The sequence below is a fragment of the Maniola hyperantus genome, chromosome 12 (genome assembly GCF_902806685.2).
Source record: "Maniola hyperantus chromosome 12, iAphHyp1.2, whole genome shotgun sequence".
NCBI classification, from domain to species: domain Eukaryota; kingdom Metazoa; phylum Arthropoda; class Insecta; order Lepidoptera; family Nymphalidae; genus Maniola; species Maniola hyperantus.
This window is the reverse complement of record NC_048547.1, coordinates 13,782,122-13,802,781: the sequence shown is the minus strand read 5'-3', so window position 1 is coordinate 13,802,781 and position 20,660 is coordinate 13,782,122. Positions and strand designations below refer to the sequence as shown.

At 39.4% G+C, this 20,660-nt stretch overlaps 1 protein-coding gene across 2 annotated transcripts in view; it reads right to left on the bottom strand.

Annotated features, from left to right (window-relative positions):
* Positions 1-20,660, bottom strand: part of LOC117987270 (uncharacterized) — a 41,292-nt gene that overhangs the window by 3,116 nt on the left and 17,516 nt on the right. The window contains exons 3-6 of one of the 2 annotated variants that reach the window (XM_069502067.1): positions 5,582-5,725; positions 4,727-4,888; positions 4,179-4,355; positions 3,498-3,713 (exon numbers count right to left, since the gene is read on the bottom strand). In XM_069502067.1, the coding sequence (XP_069358168.1) occupies positions 3,498-3,713; positions 4,179-4,355; positions 4,727-4,888; positions 5,582-5,725 (699 nt within the window). The remainder of the gene's footprint in view (positions 1-3,497; positions 3,714-4,178; positions 4,356-4,726; positions 4,889-5,581; positions 5,726-20,660) is intronic. The other variant, XM_034974232.2, reaches the window with a different exon arrangement.

The following is a 20,660-nucleotide window of genomic DNA, read 5'->3' as shown; positions in this document are numbered from 1 at the left end:
GTATGAGTTGATGTGAAAGTAATGAGTTACCATTTCCATATATCTTGTATTGTAGAAGTTGATTTACAAATCCAAACTGCATAAAAACTATCAAGTATTGAAAAAATAACTTATACTTAAGTAGAGCTTGTAAGTATCCAAAAATATTCATTACCACGTGCTCAGAAAGCATTTTCCATGCAACACACACGTGAAGATACAAACGAAAAGCGAGAAGCGACGTGCTTTGAAACTGAAGCTTCGGCGCGCCTAAGCATTGCAATATCAAGTCAATCTTAGCTTAAATATATTAATTTAAAAAAAGCAAGCAGTGGCTTTCAAAAACCTAAGAGGTTCCTTATTATAATATTTGCATTATTTTTGATATTTTAAAACTTGTTTAACCAAGTCAATCAATTATTAAGATCAGTTTAAAGCCAAACCTTTCAGAGGTTTTATTGTAGATGAGGATCTTGCAATTATATTTATGGTGATAATGGTTCCAATTTTGTTGGGTAGAAATGAGTTTTTGCGATCAACGATTGTGTAAGTGAAAAGTTATGTGAAAGCGGCAGTATGTTGAACAGCCGGAAAACTCAATGTCAACAGCTCAACGGTATAAGGGACGGAATGAAACCCAATAACTTGTGGGTTTGACCTATGAAGTCCCCATTTATTGAACTTCTGTCGTAAGTTATCGCATAGTTGGAAGAAAAAATATAATGTTCATATAATAATGATGCGTATACGACGGTCCAACGAAGGAATTAAGCGATGGACATCCAAAGTTAGCTAGCTTATGATATTTTGTCTTTAGCCTTCGGTAATTCGTTGTTACCACCGTCGAGAACCGTTGGACCGTTGTGGTTGCGCATCATAAAGGCGTACACCACCTTCAGTTTTTCGACAATACAAAAGCTGATAGACACACGGAAGAGAGAGACACAGGACCGGCCATCTTGCTCGCGCCACACGAGTTAAACGAGCGTTATGCGCCTGCGACTTGCACACCACAAATCAATTCTATCGCACACTTCTAAAGCAGTTCAAAATCAAACAGCAAATTTTATTTTTCTAATAATTGTGGCTACAATAGCTCAATACTCAGGAAATCCTAAAGTTTAATGTTGAAACTTCACCCGTTGCACTATAAGTTTATTGTCGTACTTTATACAATAAACTTAGCTAATATCCATAAAAAACATTATTTCTCTATAAAACTTAAATTTTAAAATGAACCCTACAGGATTGTGTAAAAATAAAAGGTACTGGATTTGTTGAGACAAAGCTGAAAAAGAGGTTTCTTATGCAAAACCTTTGGGTAAATAACGAGTAGAATTCAGTTAGGTCTTGCTATATTATATTCAGTTAGATCTTATTTCAATGTTTGCAAGCATGCAAGTTCCAATCTCTCAATAGAACTATCATAGTTAGTGATTCCAGTATCCAGTTATGTGTTCACGTTAGTATATTTCTTTCGGGATACTTTGTCAGTCTCAGAAACATCTGCTGTTATTTTTACTTTTGTTTAATTCAAGTTTTGGCTCTATTAAAGAAGGTCACCAGAAACCAGTTTGTTTTTCCATAAATATTTGTTTAACTACTTATGTTTTAACAAGAAGATTCAATCATGTGTCTTCTTAAATCAGCATCATCATTAATCTTAAATTGTGTAGTGTTTTTAACAATATGAATATTGTAATCAACCATTCGCTGACACAAACAATATTTTATTTTTTATTTATGAAATTATTGGCACAACTTCTATCTCTACTAAAACGTCTGACACTTTTTTCTTTCAGTGCATCTAATACGAGATTTATCTAGATTATACTTAGACTAGATAGAAATCTAGTATTAGGTGGGTTCTACTTTTTTCTATAACAAATTATCTATCGAGGTAGGCAATTGTTTCTTTCTCTATATTAAGTTGTCTACCGAGATAGGCTACCTCTAGTACCTTTTCTTTTCTATATTAACTTGTCTATCAGGGCAGGCTACTGTCATTTTCTCTTTAATTAAGTTGCCTATTGAAACAGTTGCTGTTTCTTTTTCTTTTATAAGTTGTAAAGTACTTTTATATAGAACTAGTTGTAATTAATCGTCTGTTGGTAGGTACTGTTATTAATTTAAATTTGAAGCAGTTGGTAATGGAACAATTTATTTGTTCATTTGCATGTTAACTGAATTACGAATTGATTATTGATCTAGTATTAGATGGGTTACTGTATCTTTTTCTACAAAAAGATGTCTACCAAGACGAGCTGCTACATCTTCTTTTACAGTTGACGGTCTTTCATGTTCTTCTGCATGATTACTGAATTACGGATTTAAATCCAGTATTAAATGGGGTACTATTTCTTTTTCTATAAGTTGTCTATCTATGATATATCTTTTTTTATAGTTGACTGTCTATTGGTAGGAATTGATAAGTGATGATACAGTCGCACCGTCGCCCAGTGGCCGCTAACATCAACACGCGACATCTAACGCACAAGAGCGACGTGGAACATCATGCGACCCTACGCTGACGCTCCTCTAACGCCCACTAGGTTCAACAAATCACATTCACTGTTTAGTTGACACCACGTAAAAAAAACTCTGGATGACAGTGGAGAGGATGTCTGTTCATCAGTACTGGTCTTTCAAAGAAAGTTGACTGATGGCGGAGATACTCAGAGCGTGTGTGTGGTAATACTTACTCTGCGAGGAGATAACACTACGGCAGACATCCCCACCGCCACTCCTCACTTAGGCAGTGAGGAGCGGCGGTAGGGATGTCTGCCAGCATATAAATCGATGAACCATAATGTTCAAGGTCAGAGTTTATTTACTTGATGTCAACGGTAACAACAAATTCCGTAAAGGATCTTCGTAATTAGAAGTTTGGACTAAGGGAAAAATTTGTCGGTACGACTGCGCCAATTACCATCTTCAGGCAATGTCGAGATCACTACTGCATACTATTAACTTTAAAAAAAATGGTGAGTACTCACCTTAATTAAATTAAGTAAGCAGTTAAACCACTGCTCTCCTGTTCCCCAGGGACTTTTGAGGTTTTCACGAAAAGGAGCAGCAAGATTTTTCGAAGCAGGAAAATTTGGAAGAAACTCTTTTTGCTGAATCTAGCATTTTTAGCAATAATAGAGGCGGATAATAGTGCAAATGGGTTTTTACTTTTTAGTATTATCGAGAGTGTTAATTTTGAAGTACGGAACTCACGCCAATTTTGCCTCAATTAGAGCTTTTGAATTGCGATAATTTTTAGAGGTATGGAAAATTTCAAAGCCACACAAATACCAATAATTCTTCTTTCAAGCATAGACTTGACTAGCAACGGAAGTACCAATTCTTGTTCTTAGGGTTAAGCGCAGACTTGACTGGATAGAATGAGCTGAGGACTAGAAAACCTTTACGTGGATATAGCACAATACAGGGCGTTGGAGGAGGTAGCGCCGCCCACCGCCGCCCGAACACCGAACCGTGCATATAGGGCGCGCATACATCATCCGGATCACCTTTGGCGGCGCACTTGGGCGGGTGCGCGCCGCCGTCCCTTACGGCCTTCAGGTGGCGCGAGATTAGCAAGATGGCCGCCGTGCGCGCCGCACCTGCGCGCGACGCCGCGCGCCGCGACTCGCGCCGCGACGTGCCGTCCAGCTCCAGCGTGCCGCTTGTCATGCCACTACGCGATGAGGCACGTGACGACGCGCGAGTCGCGCTCAGCGTCCCACCTGCCAAATAACAGTCCAAATCAGTTTGTGACGAGACAGCAGGTAAAAGAAGAGAAAGGACACATTACATTAGTACTCCTCACAAGTGTACTTCTATAGTCTAGATAGTAATATAATAATAAGTAGATAGAACTCTACCTTCACTATATTTAGCGAAAAATGGTGAATTTGTCGACAAACAGCATTTGTCTCAAACCCTCCTAGCAGTCTAATTAAGCTGATTTAGACCAAAACTTTTCTGGCTTCCAAACTGGGTTAACTTTTTGTAAGTATTTCCCTTCATAGCGTTATTAAGCTCAAACAGCGTTTGAGGCTTACATACATGGTATGTGTTCCTCAGTTCAAATTCTAGTCTTATTACTTCAGTATCAATACAGAATGTTTTTAATTTTTTCCAATCGTCATTGGAGTCTTGTTCAGCTGAGTTAGAAACGCTAACAGCGTCGCCTATCCCTCTCAACTCACCAGTGTCGTTCAGCGAGTACAAGCAGGGCGGCGTGAGCCTCGCGTCGGCCAGGTGGGCCGGGTGGTAGCGCGCCTTCGTGTACAGGTGCAGCACCATGCACAGTAGCCCAGCCAGCACGAAGATGCCCGACGCCACTCCTAACAGCGTCGGCATGTCCGCTGTCAGCAACACCAAGTCTGCACACGGAGTAAGAAATATTAATTTAAATCATCCTAGGATTCCCTGAAATTTTGAAGAACGGTTGTGCTGAAGATGAGATACCTGATACTGAAGAAGAAACAATCAGATTTTGTCAGTAAATCTGTTATCATCTTAACAAAATTGCCTCTCAAAACAAAACTGTAAGAAAGATCTAAATTCCTACCTTCTTTTTAGTTCATCCTCTACTTTTTCCTCAGAATTTTGGAGTAGGTACTCAAAGATTACCCACAGGACGTGATGAAGGTGATCGTTACTGAGGAAGTTTTAGGCAACCAGAGATAACTCCAAAGTCCGAATAAATCAGTTATCTTTCATCATCATCGAGAAGAAAGGAGGTAGAAGAAACCTTCAGTGCAGAATATCCTCTGCGTAGGCCTGGAGTGGCTGGTGGTGTGGTAGCCGGAGTTGCACTGGCAGTACGCGTTGTGGTTGACCTGCACGCACGACGCGTGCGGGTCGAACGCGTAACACGTCTCCTGGTAGAAGCATTGCTCTCCCAGCTTCTTTGCTGGAATGGAAACAGAGTTTAACTTGAAATAAATTGCACTGTAGCAAGACCATAACTAGTAAGAGTAGCGAGTTGCACGCTAACACGATGGACATGCAATATAAAGAGGGTGATGGAAAGCGGCTGAATGGAAAAGGCAGGAAAGTGGACTCACTTGGGAAGTCTATTCAACAATAGACGTCTACGGGCTAATGTTGGTCATAAAGGGAAGGTCTTCACTTGAGGAGGATGCGAACATGAAGAAGAAAATTACACAATCGTCTGCCTAAATAAACTTTTTAACTGCTTTTTTAAAAATAAAAACCTGGTTATAAATTTTGAGCAAAAGTCTTCTTATTTCCCAGAGTGATTTGGGGTTTGCCAAAATTTTCCAAAAGACGCAACAGGCTTTAGTGGAAGTAAACTCGCACGGGTAGCCCAGGTATAGTACTTGGCACGATATTAAGGCATGACCTGGAATGCGCAGAACAAATATGTTGGGTCTCATTTGGTCTCATTAGCGGGCTCTAAGGGCGCGGTGTCCGTGATTGGTTGGCTGTCAATCACGTCATACACTGTATACCATATAGTCTGCCACCGACACATATAATCCTTTAACACGCCACGCCCTCAAGTGGGCGAGTGTCCAAGCTCATGCCTTGAGAACTGCTGTTGCTATGCATGACTTCTTTGATAAAATGTGATAGTCCTTACGTTTAGCGCACCCCGTCGCAACGCCAAGCGACACGGGGTGCTTGGGCTCGCACTGGCAAGAGCTGGTGCGTGGCTCGCAGTACACGTGCAGCAGGCTCGGGTTGCACGTGAACTCGCACGGGGAGCCCAGGTACATGCCCTTCTCTGAAAAAAAATAAAACCATCAGTAAATCGGTTGTTACAATAAAACTTATAGCTTAGTGGCATGGTTAAGAATACTGGCCGTATTTTCAAGGTATAAAGCCAAACTGAGGCCCAAAATATGACGGAGATCTGCTGTTACCGAAAGAGTTAATTAAGTGCCGTCGTGAATTTTATTTTATTGCAGGATAGGCTTGCGCTTGATGACAATCATTGTCAAGCGCGCTTGCCTAGAAGATGCCGATTCACTCTTGCCTTGCCTTGTTTTGTAGAAGACAGTAGAAAAAGTAGATCGCATATCGTACAAAATAACAAAAAAATCCGACATGAAGAATTCGACTGGGTATCGCAAAATAATATTTTTTTTGTTTTAAAAAGTTCTAGACGAAACTGAATCGAATTCGAAAACTCTATTTTATGCAACGTAAACTATCCCTTGACGATTCTCAGTGTCGAACACCAAATTTGAAAACTCGTGTTGTTGACTCTACGAATGAATAAAATATCAGTTATTTCCGTGAAAAATGGTAATTGGTCTTTATGTTAAAAATAACATACACGTTTCAAGATTTTTGGAAATTATAAATAGGCTGGATAGATCAGCTAGTAGTTAATAATTCAGGGTGCCGTTGATCAACGGGTTCCAAAGCTATAGTGGCAAAGGGAAGGGCATATAGTTAAAAGAATCGACGTCGTTGGGGTCCCAAGGTGTTGGAATGGCTCTGACCTCGCACCGGAATGCGCAGCGTTGGCAAACCCCCACTAGTCATCTAAATATATAAAAGGGAAAGGTGACTGACTGACTGACTGCCTGACTGACCTATCAACACACAGCTCAAACTACTGGACGCATCAGGCTGAAATTTGCCATGCAGATAGGCTATTATGACGTAGGCATCCGCTAAGAAAGGGTTTTTGAAAATTCAACCCCTAAGCGGGTGAAATAGGGGTTTCAAATTTGTGTAGTCCACGCGGACGAAGTTGCGAGCATAAGCTAGTCAAAATATACGATACTCGTTACACAAGCTACCTTAGTACGAGTGTCTAAGCACTCCTGTGGTTAAACTAGCATTATATTATTGGAACTATTTGTAAGGAGGAAAAATTGTTAGTCACTTATCTTTGTAAACAAAAATAAATAAATTGAATTGAAATTGAATTGATAAAAAATTGAGTCGCAGGGAGCCACTGGTTCCAGACGGCGCAAGACCGTAATTTAATTTAATTTATTTATTTATTGGCATCCAAAACAGATTACAATAATAATTATAACCTAATTCCATAATACAAAGTTTCGTCCTTATTGTAATCCTAAATGGTTGCACAGCATAACCAGAGTTTAAAAAAGCACGCAAATTATAAATAACAATAAAAATAAATAATAGCCTAATAATTAATTATGTAAGTAGAAATTTGTTACTGAATTAATTTAATTATTTTTCTAAAGAAGATTGGAAATCTGTGATCAAAAATATCTATATCTACATCCAGCCGTAGAACGTAGCGTGTGGAAGTCGTTACAAGAGACCAATCTACAGCCGAGGACTTCTATCGGTTGATGATCGAAGTCTCAAGATCACAATAAACCCATCCCAAAGTGTGAAAAGTGTGTGAAGTCTGCCAACCCACACTTGGCCAACGTGATGGAACCCCTTCTCATTCTGAGACGAAACCCATGGTCAGTGGTGGGCTCGCGATGGGTTGAGCATGATGATGATGAACCTCTTAAACGTCACACGTCGTTTCAAAATGACGTCATTTCGATGTTATGTTAATGAGCCAGCGCAATAGCAATTTGCGGGACTTATATGGTGGTGCGACGAAAATTCTCAGTTACTCATAAATCAAGGATTTGCTTTTCCAAACAAACCCATTTCTCCCGATAGACGTTAGATATTCAACAAAATTTACATAGTAGGTACCTACAGCTTAATACCTTCCTTATCAGACACGATCTGGCAATTTGTTTTCGCTGCGGTGCCTACCGTGGCCGAAGCAGGCTGACCTTTGCCGTGACAAGGTCGCCGCGACACATCAGGTGAACTAACTAGCTGCAGCGAAGATTGGCTTATGACGGTGACAATGACTGATCGACACAGCAAAACACCGAAGGGAAAAATAACTTTGCTTGGTGACTTATCTATAGCTTTTATAATAGGGTATTTTACCCTTTTTTTAAAGTGTCTTAATTTGATACTAATGTGATAATAAACTACCAAAAAATTCACAAAAATTTTATTCGATCGCATCGATATCTTTCGAATTTATCGAAAAACGCATTTATTGCACATAAATGCGTTTTTTTTGCATTTCAAATTTCACCGCAAATGCTATCCTTCATCTTTATAGGTTCATGAGCTGTCATGACGTCACACGAATTGTTAAAAAAAACTCGCAAAAACTCCATTAAACTAATAAAACCATTCAGAAAATAAAATAGAAAACGCCAATCTACCCGCTTTTAAAAGCGGGCACGCGATGTTTCTATTGTCATGATTTTCAAATAATAATTTATCGTTTGAGTCAAATCACATACTTTTTACAACTCCATTAAGATTTAGGAATAATCTCATTGGATGAAATTTCAAAGAGGCTGTTATTGGTGGGTTGTTTTCGATTCAGACCAATGGCATACACTTTGCATTTTTCTGTGGAATGGATGAAAAAAAAGAAACGTGACATTTGGTCGGCATAAATGGCGTTTTATAAAATTAATTCGTTTGGAGCTTTAGAGCTGGGAGGTAATCTCAAAAAGTGTGAAGTATGGTTGTAAGTGGTGATAAAGATGTAAAAGAAGTGTTTCATGTGTTTCAATGAGCATAAATGTGTTAAAGAAGTATTACATGGTGTTTCAATGAGTTACCTCATAAGTATTTACGAGTGTATTGAATTAAACATCTGATACCGACGTTGAAGAAGGCATATTCTTTATACTATGCGGCCGGTGATGTTCTATGCAACTGATACATTGCTATTAAAAACAACTTACAAGAAGTGCCTAAGTGACACGTAGTGACCACTACCACTTAAAAACTTTCAACAACTTAAATCCCAAAAGTTAGGTTGCAGGTTATTCGGGCGCAGGAGTAAATGCCGTCCGCCCACGGTCATCGCCGCGAAGCGGTTCCAGGCAATAGATATGGGGAGTCTGTCATCCTCATAAACATCGATATGCTGTCATTATTTGTTCGATATATCGATAATTTTGACCGATATTTAAATTATAGATATACTTATCGATGTATCGATATAAAATTCCAACTATCGCAGAGGTATAAAAATCGATTTTAATATCGATATCGATATTTTTTGGCACTTCCGATAACCCAATCCGCACGTCACACGCGCTCGCCCGCACAGGGTTAGCGAGGGCCCCTATTGCCATCTCGACCTGTCGCGTACAAGGTTTCTTTAAATAACAAAAATATGTCCGTATATTCTGTACATATGTATAATTATCGTTAACAAAAAACAAGAAATAAACAAGGGAAGTTTCCGGGAAACCTTGGATATTATAATCTTTAGAAGGGCTTCAGGTGAAGCGACCCTGTCTTTGAAATCCGGTAAGCGTGGTCATTAATTCTAAGTGAAACTTAATATTGTTTTTCCCTTTAAAACATCAAGCTGAGTGCTCAAAGGATTAGCGCGCTGAAGTGGCAATGGGCAGGCCATGTCTGTCGCAGAACCGATGGCCGATGGGGCAGACGTGTTCTGGAGTGGAGACCGCGTACCGGTAAGCGCAGTGTAGGACGTCCCCCCGCCCGCTGGACCGATGACCTGAAGAAGGTGGTGGGGAGCGGTTCGATGAGGAAGGCGGAGGACCGTGTTTGGTGGCGCGCTCTTGGAAAGGCCTATGTCCAGCAGTGGACGCAAACAGGCTGATGGATTGGATTGGATTGGATTGGAGTGCTCAAATATAATATCTAACACAATTTTCCTATGCCTTCTTCCCCAGGATGCAAGCTATCTCTGTACCAAATTTCGTCAAAATCGGTGAAACGGATGGGCCGTGAAAAGCTAGCAGACAGACAGACAGACTTACACTTTAACATTCATAATATTAGTAAGTATGGATAGTATGGAATATCTCTATGATCGTGAGTCGTGCCGGCTTGTCCCATCGGTAAAGACTTTTCGCTGACTTAGTGTCGCTACACCCGCAGGCACACTTAATATTTTGCTTTTATTATATTATTTATTTTATTAAAAAAAATATTATTTGATTTATTTTATTTAAAAAAAAATTCAATGCGTTTGATAAATAGATGTTTACTATTCTTAGAATATTATTCTTATGGTTTTTGTACATACGAATATAAATAATAAACACAAGTTGGGTAGCGACACTATGTTAGTGAACAGACTTTATATGTGAGTGAAGGAATAGAGAGCGTACCTATAACCGTACTATAAAGCGCTGTATATATATCTATCACGTACTAAATACTACCCCTGCATAAAATGCTTAAGAGCCTTTTCCGACACAAGCGCCTATGGAAAGTTTTACTGCTATGCTGCCATATAGATTCCAAAAATAGGAGCTCAAAAGTATTGACGTGAAGGTCGTCGATAGCTATCTGTCTATTAGCTAACCATACCTTTAGGGCTTGGAGAGGCACACCGCGGGACGGCAGTGAGTCAAACGCCGCTCACAAAACAGAATCACAGAACTCTAAAATAAAGAAACAGAAATGGTATCTGAGACCGTATGTCATACACTTCCGCACGTACCTACTACTGAGATCTCTACGCTGGTTTTTTTTTACTTAGATAAAAGGTAATTGACTGCAATCTCACCTGGTGATAAGTGATGATGCAGTCTAAGATGAAAACGGCTAACCTGGAAAGGGTATGGCAGTTTCTATTAAACCCATGCCCCTTTGGTTTGTACACGGCATCGTACCGGATCGCTAAATCGCTTGGCGGCACGGCTTTGCCAGTTGGGTGGTAACTAGCCACGGTCGAAGCCTCCCACTAGAAAATAATCCTCAAAGGGCTGAACCAATTTTCATCAAACCTAACTAAGAAGTGAGAACCATCAAGTATAGTATATGATCAGTATATCCGTTTAAACGCTACGATGCTATAGATCCCAGTGAATTCCATAAATGAATTCATCATTACTGATTCTCGAAAATGATGCCGAACCGAACTTGGTCTAATAGCTTAACTGCTGCTCGATTGCGGTAGAGTGATAGCTACAATGTCACGATCACCTCTTGCTTACTATTGGTTACAAAGCTATTGTGCCTGTGATGTTCTGCCACATTCTTGATGCCGCTGGCTTCGCGCTTTATCTGTCCAAGCCTTTATTCGTTCATGGATAAATAATCAATCGGTTGGCAAGTTGCTTCACAAACTATAATCGTTCTGTACCATAAAAAGGCAATCACGCCTTTATGTATTTGGTGTTGATTAAAAATCGGATATTATAGATATTATAGATACCTACAGCGTGTTTGATAAATCATATAGTCATCATCATCATCGTCATCATCAACCAATACACGTCCACTGCTGGACATCTAGGTCTCTTGTAGGGACTTCCACACGAGGGGCTACTGGCACAGAATATATAATATGGTTGGATGCTATGGATTCATAAGTATTTAGAGATCATAGAATATTTGTTATGTTAACTATACTAGGTCTATTGCTAAACTGCAGCTCTTTAAAAAATTGTTAACAAAATGTTAAAATCATTTGTGCGTCGCTCGCCTAGAACGCGCTAGCCCTGACTGAGTAAACATCCCTGGGAAGCGCGCGATTGTAGGTACTTATGTCTGGCAAGTACCAAGAGTGAGACAGGCCTGCTAGTGGCTAGGTAGGTACCTCATACCTATAAGGCAGCTGGTCGGTAAAACAAAGCACCGGAAGTGGAGCGGACGCGGCGGGCGGAAGCTTGGCCCGCTGAGGACACACTCTTGCCTTGAACAATTTCTGCGCACAATACAATTACGTAGACTTTTCTTTTATGGCGAATGTCGCTTTTAACATTCTGTTCTCTACGGTAACCAGCATTGTGTTTAATTTAAAAAAAATCTTGTGCAATCTGCCCCCGTATAGGTCTGGTCTAGAAAGTCTGGTATAAATTGGGTGCCGTACTTCATATCACTTTGACCACAGAATTTAGAAATAAGTATATACATATTACGGCTGCGTTATTGTAATAAAACGTACTTAGATATTGTTGTACGTCTACGTTATGCTTCATGGCAATGAATAAACTAGTTACTAGATGATGCCAGTGACTTCGCTAGCGTAGATGAACAAGATAAAGTACCAAATAAAATAAACGGATGAAACATGAACAGGTAACAGTCGTACAGACTGATACATTTTTGTATTTATAATATTATAATATTAGTACAGATTCTGTTAAAAAAAGCTGTGATAGCCTAGTGGTTAGGACGTCCACCTTCTAATCGGAGGTCGGGGACTCGATCCCGGGCACGCATTTCTAACTTTTCGGAGTTATGTGCGTTTTAAGTAAGTAATTAAATGTCACTTGCTTTAACGGTGAAGGAAAACATCGTGAGGAAATCTGCATACCTGAGAGTTCTCCATAATGTTCTCAAAGGTGTGTGAAGTCTACCAATCCATACATGGCCAGCGTGGTAGACTATGGCCAAAACCCTTCTCACTCTGAGAGGAGACCCGTTGAACCCGTGCTCTATAGTGAGCCGGCGATGGGTTGATCATGACAGATTCTGTTATCCAAACCGAGGTTCTAACAGAAACAGATGCCGCGTAAAAACCGATCAGAGAAATAGCATAAACTTATTATCTCTCACTGCATAACTTACCATAATATTATGTCACGGTCAACCGCAAATCAATACAGAAAATGCTTAGGTAGGTTTGGGAACCAACGCTGAGTCTTCAAGCACACATGATCGACTTTTTAAATTCATTGTACCGTAATAATAATGTCTTCCTGAAAGAATTTCGGCCACAATTTCGAAGGATTAATCAACTACGCAGAAAATATTAAGTGCATAAGACGGTCTTAGTAAGACCCAGAAAGTATTAAATTAATGAACAAGGCTACGCAAACACAGACCTGTGCACTGTCAATTCCCTCACTATAATAGTCCAATAGGAGAGAAACTACTAATTATACATATCGTGTTATACATGCAAAGTAACTTTAACTTAAAGTAATTTTTACTTTTGCCCGCAACTTCGTCCGCGGTACATATCTATTAAATACTAGCTGGCCTGGCGAACTTCGTACCGCCTAACAGTCGATTCTTTAATTTTTTATTATTTTAATACTTAAGTACTTACAAAAAAACCATCCTCGTACTTCAAGGAATATTATAAAAAAAGAATTAGTGAAATCGGTTAAGCTGTTCTCGAGCAACACATTCAGCGATTCATTTTTATATATAGAGATATAAAAGGAAAAAAAGGTGACTGACTGACTGATCTAGCTACGCACAGCTCAAACTACTGGACGGATCTGGCTGAAATTTGACAGGGCAGACATTCGTTACATCACTAGTAGACAGTAAGGTTAGTTAGCTCTTCGGCCTTACCTACCTAGGCACTTATACTACTGGATAACGGCTTGATTCGCGATTTTATTAATAGTAAAAGCGTCAGCCCGGTTTTATGATCCAATTAAATTGATATACATTTACTGACGACGCCATTTAATTATTATGCCTGGCTTGAAACGCGTTTTATTTATGAGCATCACGATTCACGGATGTACTTATTAAAACTGATTTTCACACTGTGAAATGTAAAATTAATCTGTATATATAAAATTCAAAGTCCTGACTGACTGATATACCAATGCACAGCCTAAACCGCTGGTCCTAGAGACATGGAATTTGGAGGGTGTGTTCTTTGTAATGAGTAGGTATCCGCTAAGGAAGGATTTTTCGAAATTACACCCCAAAGATGGTAAAATAGGGGTTTGAATTTGTGTAGTCCACACGGACGAACTCGCGGGCATAGGTACTTTCTTATGCTAATACTAATAAGCATAAGAAAGTTGGGCTTTGTACGTAGAATTATTGTCGAAAGATGCGTAGGAATATATTATTATAACCAATTGGAATACAGGGTTCTTTTGACAACTAATTAAATTGTTAAAAAAGTCTCTAAGTAATTAATTTATTTATGTCAATACATTAGTTTTTTTCCTTTTTTTTTCCCAACGGAGCATGTGAGTTATGACATAATGTTTGCCTTTTTATTGAAACGTTACAATGAAATATAAACAGAAGCCTATTATCTAATTACAGGAAAAAAATCGGGCATGATTTGTTACAAATCATGCTTGGAATAGTGTAAACAATAATTAGTTAATTTTCCTTTTGTATGTTTCGCTTTGTTTATGTTTGTGCAATAAATTATTCAAACAAACAACAATCTTCAAATAAATTAATGTTATGTCCATACGTATTAATGAAAAGCAAACTAATGCAAAATAGATATTTGCTTCGATAAATTGATCAGACTCAACTCTATAGTTCCAATAAAACTAGGTACGTATATCACACTAAGGCTGAAATCTATATGTGGCGTGCTTTGACTTTGCTTAGACTTAAGTCACAGTTAAGACAAAACAGATTTATGCCAGCTATGTAACGCTGTCTCGTTTTAACCGTCTCTTAAATTAGTCTGAGCAAAGTCAGAATGCACTCTTTGGATCTCACCCTAAGTTATTACTTATAAGTACAATAATTTATCCAACTTTTCTTTATCCATAATAAAATAACAGAAACATAGAGTGAACTCGTTTCTATTTAATTATACATAGCAAAACAATGTGTAAGACAAGACATTGCAAAAGTTGTTCTATGTCAACGTAGCAAGGTACGAAATACAATGGCGATGTTCTTGTCATTAAATCAAAGTACGGGATGTTAGCTCATTTTCTGACTTGAGACAAGTACCCGTTAAATAAAGAGCTCTTCTATGGAGCGTACTAAATGGAATTTACAATTGACTACGTGAGCTACAATGCTGTTTTTAATTGTTTTCTGGGATTGTCTGTAGAAAAGTTTTTATTGATACAAACTTTTACTAAATGCTTTCGTATAGTCAAGTGACAAGCAGTGATAACCTAGTACTTAGTAGTAGTTGAATTCTGTCTCTTATTGGGGGGGGGGGGGGGGGGGGGGGTTTTCTGGTCTCTTATTGGGGGGGCAGTAAATATACCTTTAGAAAAGGATTTCGGCTTTGTATAGCGTTGTCTCTTTCACACATACCTATGTGACGTTTTGTCAGTCTCAACGACAGAGACAACGCTCTACGTAACCGCTATCTCTTTTTAAAGGTCGATGTACCAATATAATTCCTGCCGGTTACTGTATGTGGTTTGAAGCAGTTCAATGTGAAGGAAATATCGTGAGGAAACCTGCTCCGTTGCGACGTGATTAAAGGACAAACCAATAAATAAACTCACTTTAGCATTTATTACATTATTATTTCGCATTATAGGGTTATTCAAGGGGCGGACAAACAAATTCCTGAAAGGACAGCAATGCATCGGCAGTTCCTCTGGTGCTGCAAATGTTCATGGGTGGCGGTGATCACTTAACATCAGGTGACCCACCTGCACGTTTGCTCGCTATTTGTATTTAAAAAATGGATAGTGATGTGAAAGTTTGGATGTCGGTTACTCCTTCACAATCACACCACAATCTGGAATGGATATAGTTTAATAGGAAACTTCCCACGGGATTCTAAAAAAACTCAAATCACGGGAAGTCACGGGCTTCATCTGTACCTAAATGATAAATCCGAGAGTGAACATTTAAAATAAAATGCGACAAAAGTTGTCCTTGACTGGAATTTAGCAGATTTTCTCGTTATAGAGATCAGTCGTGCGTGCTACGGGCTACGGGCTACGGGCTACGGGCGGCGCTGCAGAGTGGTTGCATAACTAACTTTGCAATATTCCTATTTTTCAACTGGCTTTTTTAATACTATTTATTCCGGTTATACTGTCAAGTTAATACCGTACGGGACAAGAATGTTAAATCGATGTCTTAAGCCAATTTAGACGTGTGATATGATATTATGCCTGTAGCACTCGGGGATAATGTAGCCATCTTTGATCTTATAAAATGGTGCCATCGCCCGCGTCGATTTAGGTTTCAAAAAATCCCTTGCGAACTTTATGATTTTCCAGGACAAGACTATAGCCTATGTCCATCCCCGGGATGCAAGCTATCTCTGTACCTTTTGTCAAAATCGGTTAAACAGATGGGACGTGAAAAGCTAGCAGACAGGCACACTTTCGGATTTTTATCATTAGTATGGATATGGATTAGATATTATTGGAATAATAATATCTATTAAAGACCTTCCTGGCGCAGTGTTAAGCACAGCGGTCTTATTAGTGGGAGGTTCAGGGTTCAATTCCTGGTAGGGGTTTGGAATTTTGTAATTTCTAAATTTCTCCTACCAAAGCTGTGCCGCCAAGCAATTTAGCGTTCCAGTACGATGCCGTGTAGAAACTAAAAAGTGCCATGCATGGGTTTAATAAAAACTGACACTAACCTTCCAGATTATCCCACTTCCATCTTAGAGTGCAGCATCACTTACCACCAGGTGAGATTGCAGTCAATGGCTACCTTGTATCTGAATTAAAAAAAACGATCCTTTTACAAACTTCCCAAGCCATGCAATATTGATGAAAATGTCCACAAAATTATTATTATTGCAAGGTCTCCGAATAAAACAAAAGAGAATTGACCAGCTTAATTAATAATCACTGACAAAATAATTACGAAAGAACCTTGAAATGCAAAGTGCTGGCTACGCTACGGTCGGTTTCCTCTTGAAAGCGCCGTAAAAGCTTATTTTAGCCACAATAGCTCGGCTGCGAAAGCTGTCGCATTCAAAATGGATTATCTCGATGCAGAATGGCCGCCGCGGCCAACATCGCGCCCTGCGGGGGGGGGGGGGGAGGAGCGGGGCACTTGACGATGCAATTTTTCGTTTTAATGTGGTCTGACATCTTTTAAAATATAACTTTTAAAATGCCACTTGAAAAGCATTTTTTAAATTATTTTAGTTGAGTTGTTCGAAACAAATCTAAATATATGTATAAAAGGAAAAGGTGACTGACTGATCTATCAACGCACAGCTCAAACTACTGGACGGATCGAGCTGAAAGGTATGCGGATACCCGAGATATGGACGTAGACATCTGTACCCGTAGTACAAGATTTTACGTCTCACCAAACCAAACCAAATTTCGAGAGTCGAAATACTTCCGCGTTACAGTAAACTGGATCTTAAATGCCTTGTTTAAAGCTCAAGTTTGTCTACACTTCTACAGCCAGCGCTCCAAGCGGAAACATTGCGAAATTAAAATCAGTGGCATTGCATATTTGACTTCAATTCAAGGCTGTTTAGGTCCATTTTACTGTAACGCGGAAGTATTTTCGACTCTCGAATTTGGTTGGTTTGGTGAGACGTAAAATCTTGTACTACGGGTACTGATAGCTTCGACGTAGACACCGCTAAGAAGGGATATTTGAAAATGCAATCCCTTAGGCCTCATTTACGGAGACGCGGGGTGTCGCGCGGCGCGTCGTACGTTTTTTTTGTTACGTGTAGGCGGGGCGTGAAGTGGCTCTTAGCATCGCACGCGTAATCACAACATATGGCAATATACACCACGTATACGTTGCACGTGGCGGGCTCGTCTGCGTTATGCGATTTCCAAATAAAGACTGGCAGGAGGTTCCGCTGCGGGCAGTCGCTTCATCGAGAATTGCCGCCGCGTGCGCCGCCACGATGAACGCCGCGTGAGGACGCGTCGATGCCATCCGCGGGCTCGGCCGCAAAAAACGCTCCACTCAACAATCGCGTATAAAAATTGCTTCTTCGTAAACGCACTCTGCAACGCATGTTTAAGTTCAGTGCGGGCCGCGCCGCCCATCGCAACGCGCGACGCCCCGCGTCTCCGGTAAACGAGGGCCTTAGGGTAAAATACGGGTTTTGAAATTTGTGTAGTTCACGCGGACGGAGTCTCGGAGCATCATTTGTTTCAAGTAGTCAAAACCAGCACCTATATTTTTAATATCAACAAACCTTAAAAATATAATAAATTGGACAAAGCCTGTACCCGTAGTACAAGATTTTACGGTCTCACCAAACCAAACCAAATTCGAGAGTCAAAATACTTCCGCGTTACAGTAAACTGGATCTTAATACCTTGTTTTAAAGCACAAGTTTGTCTAAACTTCTACAGCCAGCGCTTCAAGCGGAAACATTGCGAAATTAAATCAATGGCATTGAATATTGACCTTCAATTCAAGGCTCTTTAGGTCCATTTTTTACTTTTGATGTTATTGTGTTTCGACTCTCGAATTCTAGCAACGTTTGGTGAGGACGTAAAATCTTATACTACGGGTACTGTTAGTTTTCATATTCCTAGCTACGCTACGTGTTACGTCACTTACGCTACGGTTTCGTAGGTATTTAAGTTTTGGTCGTAGCATATAAACTTTTCCTGTCCTTGTATTCCGGAATCTTGTAAACATGGTAGTAATATTATGATTTACACTTTTTATCCCGAAAAATTAAAGAGTTCCCACGGAATTTTAAAAAACCTAATCCACGCGACGAAGTCGCGGGGCACGATTTAGTTTCAAATAAGTCAAAACCCAGCATCCGTTTTTTAAATATGGAGCAACCTTAAAAATAGAGTAAAATTGGCAAAACTTGAATTTCATAAATATATGTGAAGCCTTTTAGTTCATATCCTACCATTTATTCTAGATACGCTACGTCTTCGTCAATTATACTACGCTTCGTAGGTATTTCAGTTTTTAGCGTAGCATATAACTTTTTCCTGCCCTTGTATTCCGAAATCATGTAAACATAGTAGTAATAAATTATGATTTACACCCAATAGTCAGCACAAATCATTTCGCGTTGTCACAGGCCTCTATATCAACTGGAACATCTGAAACTTCTGATAGCCATAAATCAAGAATAGAATTGTTTGTTTATTGTTTAGCTAGTATGGTCAGGGTGAACTAGAGTAACGGAACTCTGGTTTGATCCCGAATCGACGACATGTCAAGTATTAGGCTAGGGGTGGCGTGATATCAAAGAAAAATAGGCTACTCATAGGCTACCTACCGTCAAATGTAGGACCAATTGACGCCTACCAGTGACGTCGAAGGCTCGACGTTTTGTTACAATAGACTAAGAGCCCGCGAGGGCCAGACCTTCGTTATTTTATAAAAGCTGAAAGTTCGTGTCTAAGTGTTTGGCACTGCATGGCCTGATTTCTAATACTATTCCGAAGAAATATTAAAACTTGAAGGATGCCCGCCTGAATTCGTCCGCGTGGGGGTTAGGTTTTTCACAAATCCCGTGGGAACTCTTTGATTTTCCGGGATAAAAAGTAATTTAGCTAATTTAATGACAGACAGACAGACACACTTTCGCATTTATAAATTATAATATTAGTAAGACTTTATACTTTGACGTAAGATTTTCTACACGTTTGTTACCTGTTATCTCCCAAAGTCACTATTCTAATGTAGATAACGGGTACCACGATTTATTTGATGTTTTTCGACCCAATGCACGGGTCGTGCTCATTCTAATACTACAAACTGTGTCAAAGTGTTTTAAAGCTATGTCAGGGATCGTTCAACACTGCGAATTGAATTGGGCCGCGGTCGGAGAAAAGTGGCCATGTGTTATTTGCCCTCGGAAACGATTCGCTTCCTCACCCTTGGTAGTTACGACCTTATAGCACGATAGCCAAATCAAGAAATTGCGAAGAAATATGAAGAATCTGGTAACCCATTATTATCTCAAGAAACTATCTACCTATGAGAAAAACGATGAATAGACAGAGAAACCCATCATCATTTCAATACAGAACGTTTTAGGCCATAGTCCACCACGCTGGTCAAGTGTGGATCTGCAGGTTTCTTACACTTTTGGCAACATTATGGGGAAGTCTCAGGCAGATTTTTCGCTATGTTTTCCATCACCGAGGAGCCCATAGTTAACTCAAACTAAACACCGTGTCAAAGCAAAGTTAAATAAAATTGTTATTGTTTAATGTAATGGCTATATGGTTATAATTAATTACGTTGACTTAAAACTAAAACTACGAGGGTTCCAAACGTGCCCTGATCTGAAAAGCGGCCCACAACAAACAACATTCTTTTTGAACTTCAGAAATTCCAAACTACATAAGTTTGGTGTGGGCTCTTCTCAGACCTTGGCGCGTTTGGAACCCTCGTTTAGTTTTATTTTTACGTAATTAATTATCACTATTACATAATTGTCTTATAAATTCAACAACTGACAATCAAAAAGTGTACAATGGTAATGGTACCCAATTTGAATGATAGATTTGACTTTGACTTTGAAACTTTAAAGACGAAAATATTATTGTAATTAGCTAAACTAAGTCAGGGACCCTTTAACGCTAGAACTGAACTAGGTCGCAGATGGGGCCATCTCATTTTACCTTGGAAACGATTCATTTCCTTACCCTTGATAGCAGCTGTATGACCTTGGAATACGACTATAGTATAATATTATAGCGGGAAGCAGGTAAAATGGCGAAACCGAATATAATTCTTCATTGTTGTTTATATATATAATATATATATATATATATATATATATATATATATATATATATATATAAACAACAATGAAGAAGTCGCCAGTTTTTAAACTCCGCCTGAGCATCGCCAAGAAAGTTTTATTTGGCAAATTTTTTAGGGTTCCGTAACTCCAAAAAAAAGAAACCCTGAAAGGATCACTTCGTTCAGTCTTTCTGTCTTGTCTGAAGAAAATAGCTAAATGATTAAGTCAGGGATTCGTTGACGCTAGAATTAAACTAGGTCGCTGATGGGGCCGTCTTATTTTACCTTGGAAACGATTCATTTCCTTACCCTTGATAGTTATGACCTTGGAACACGAC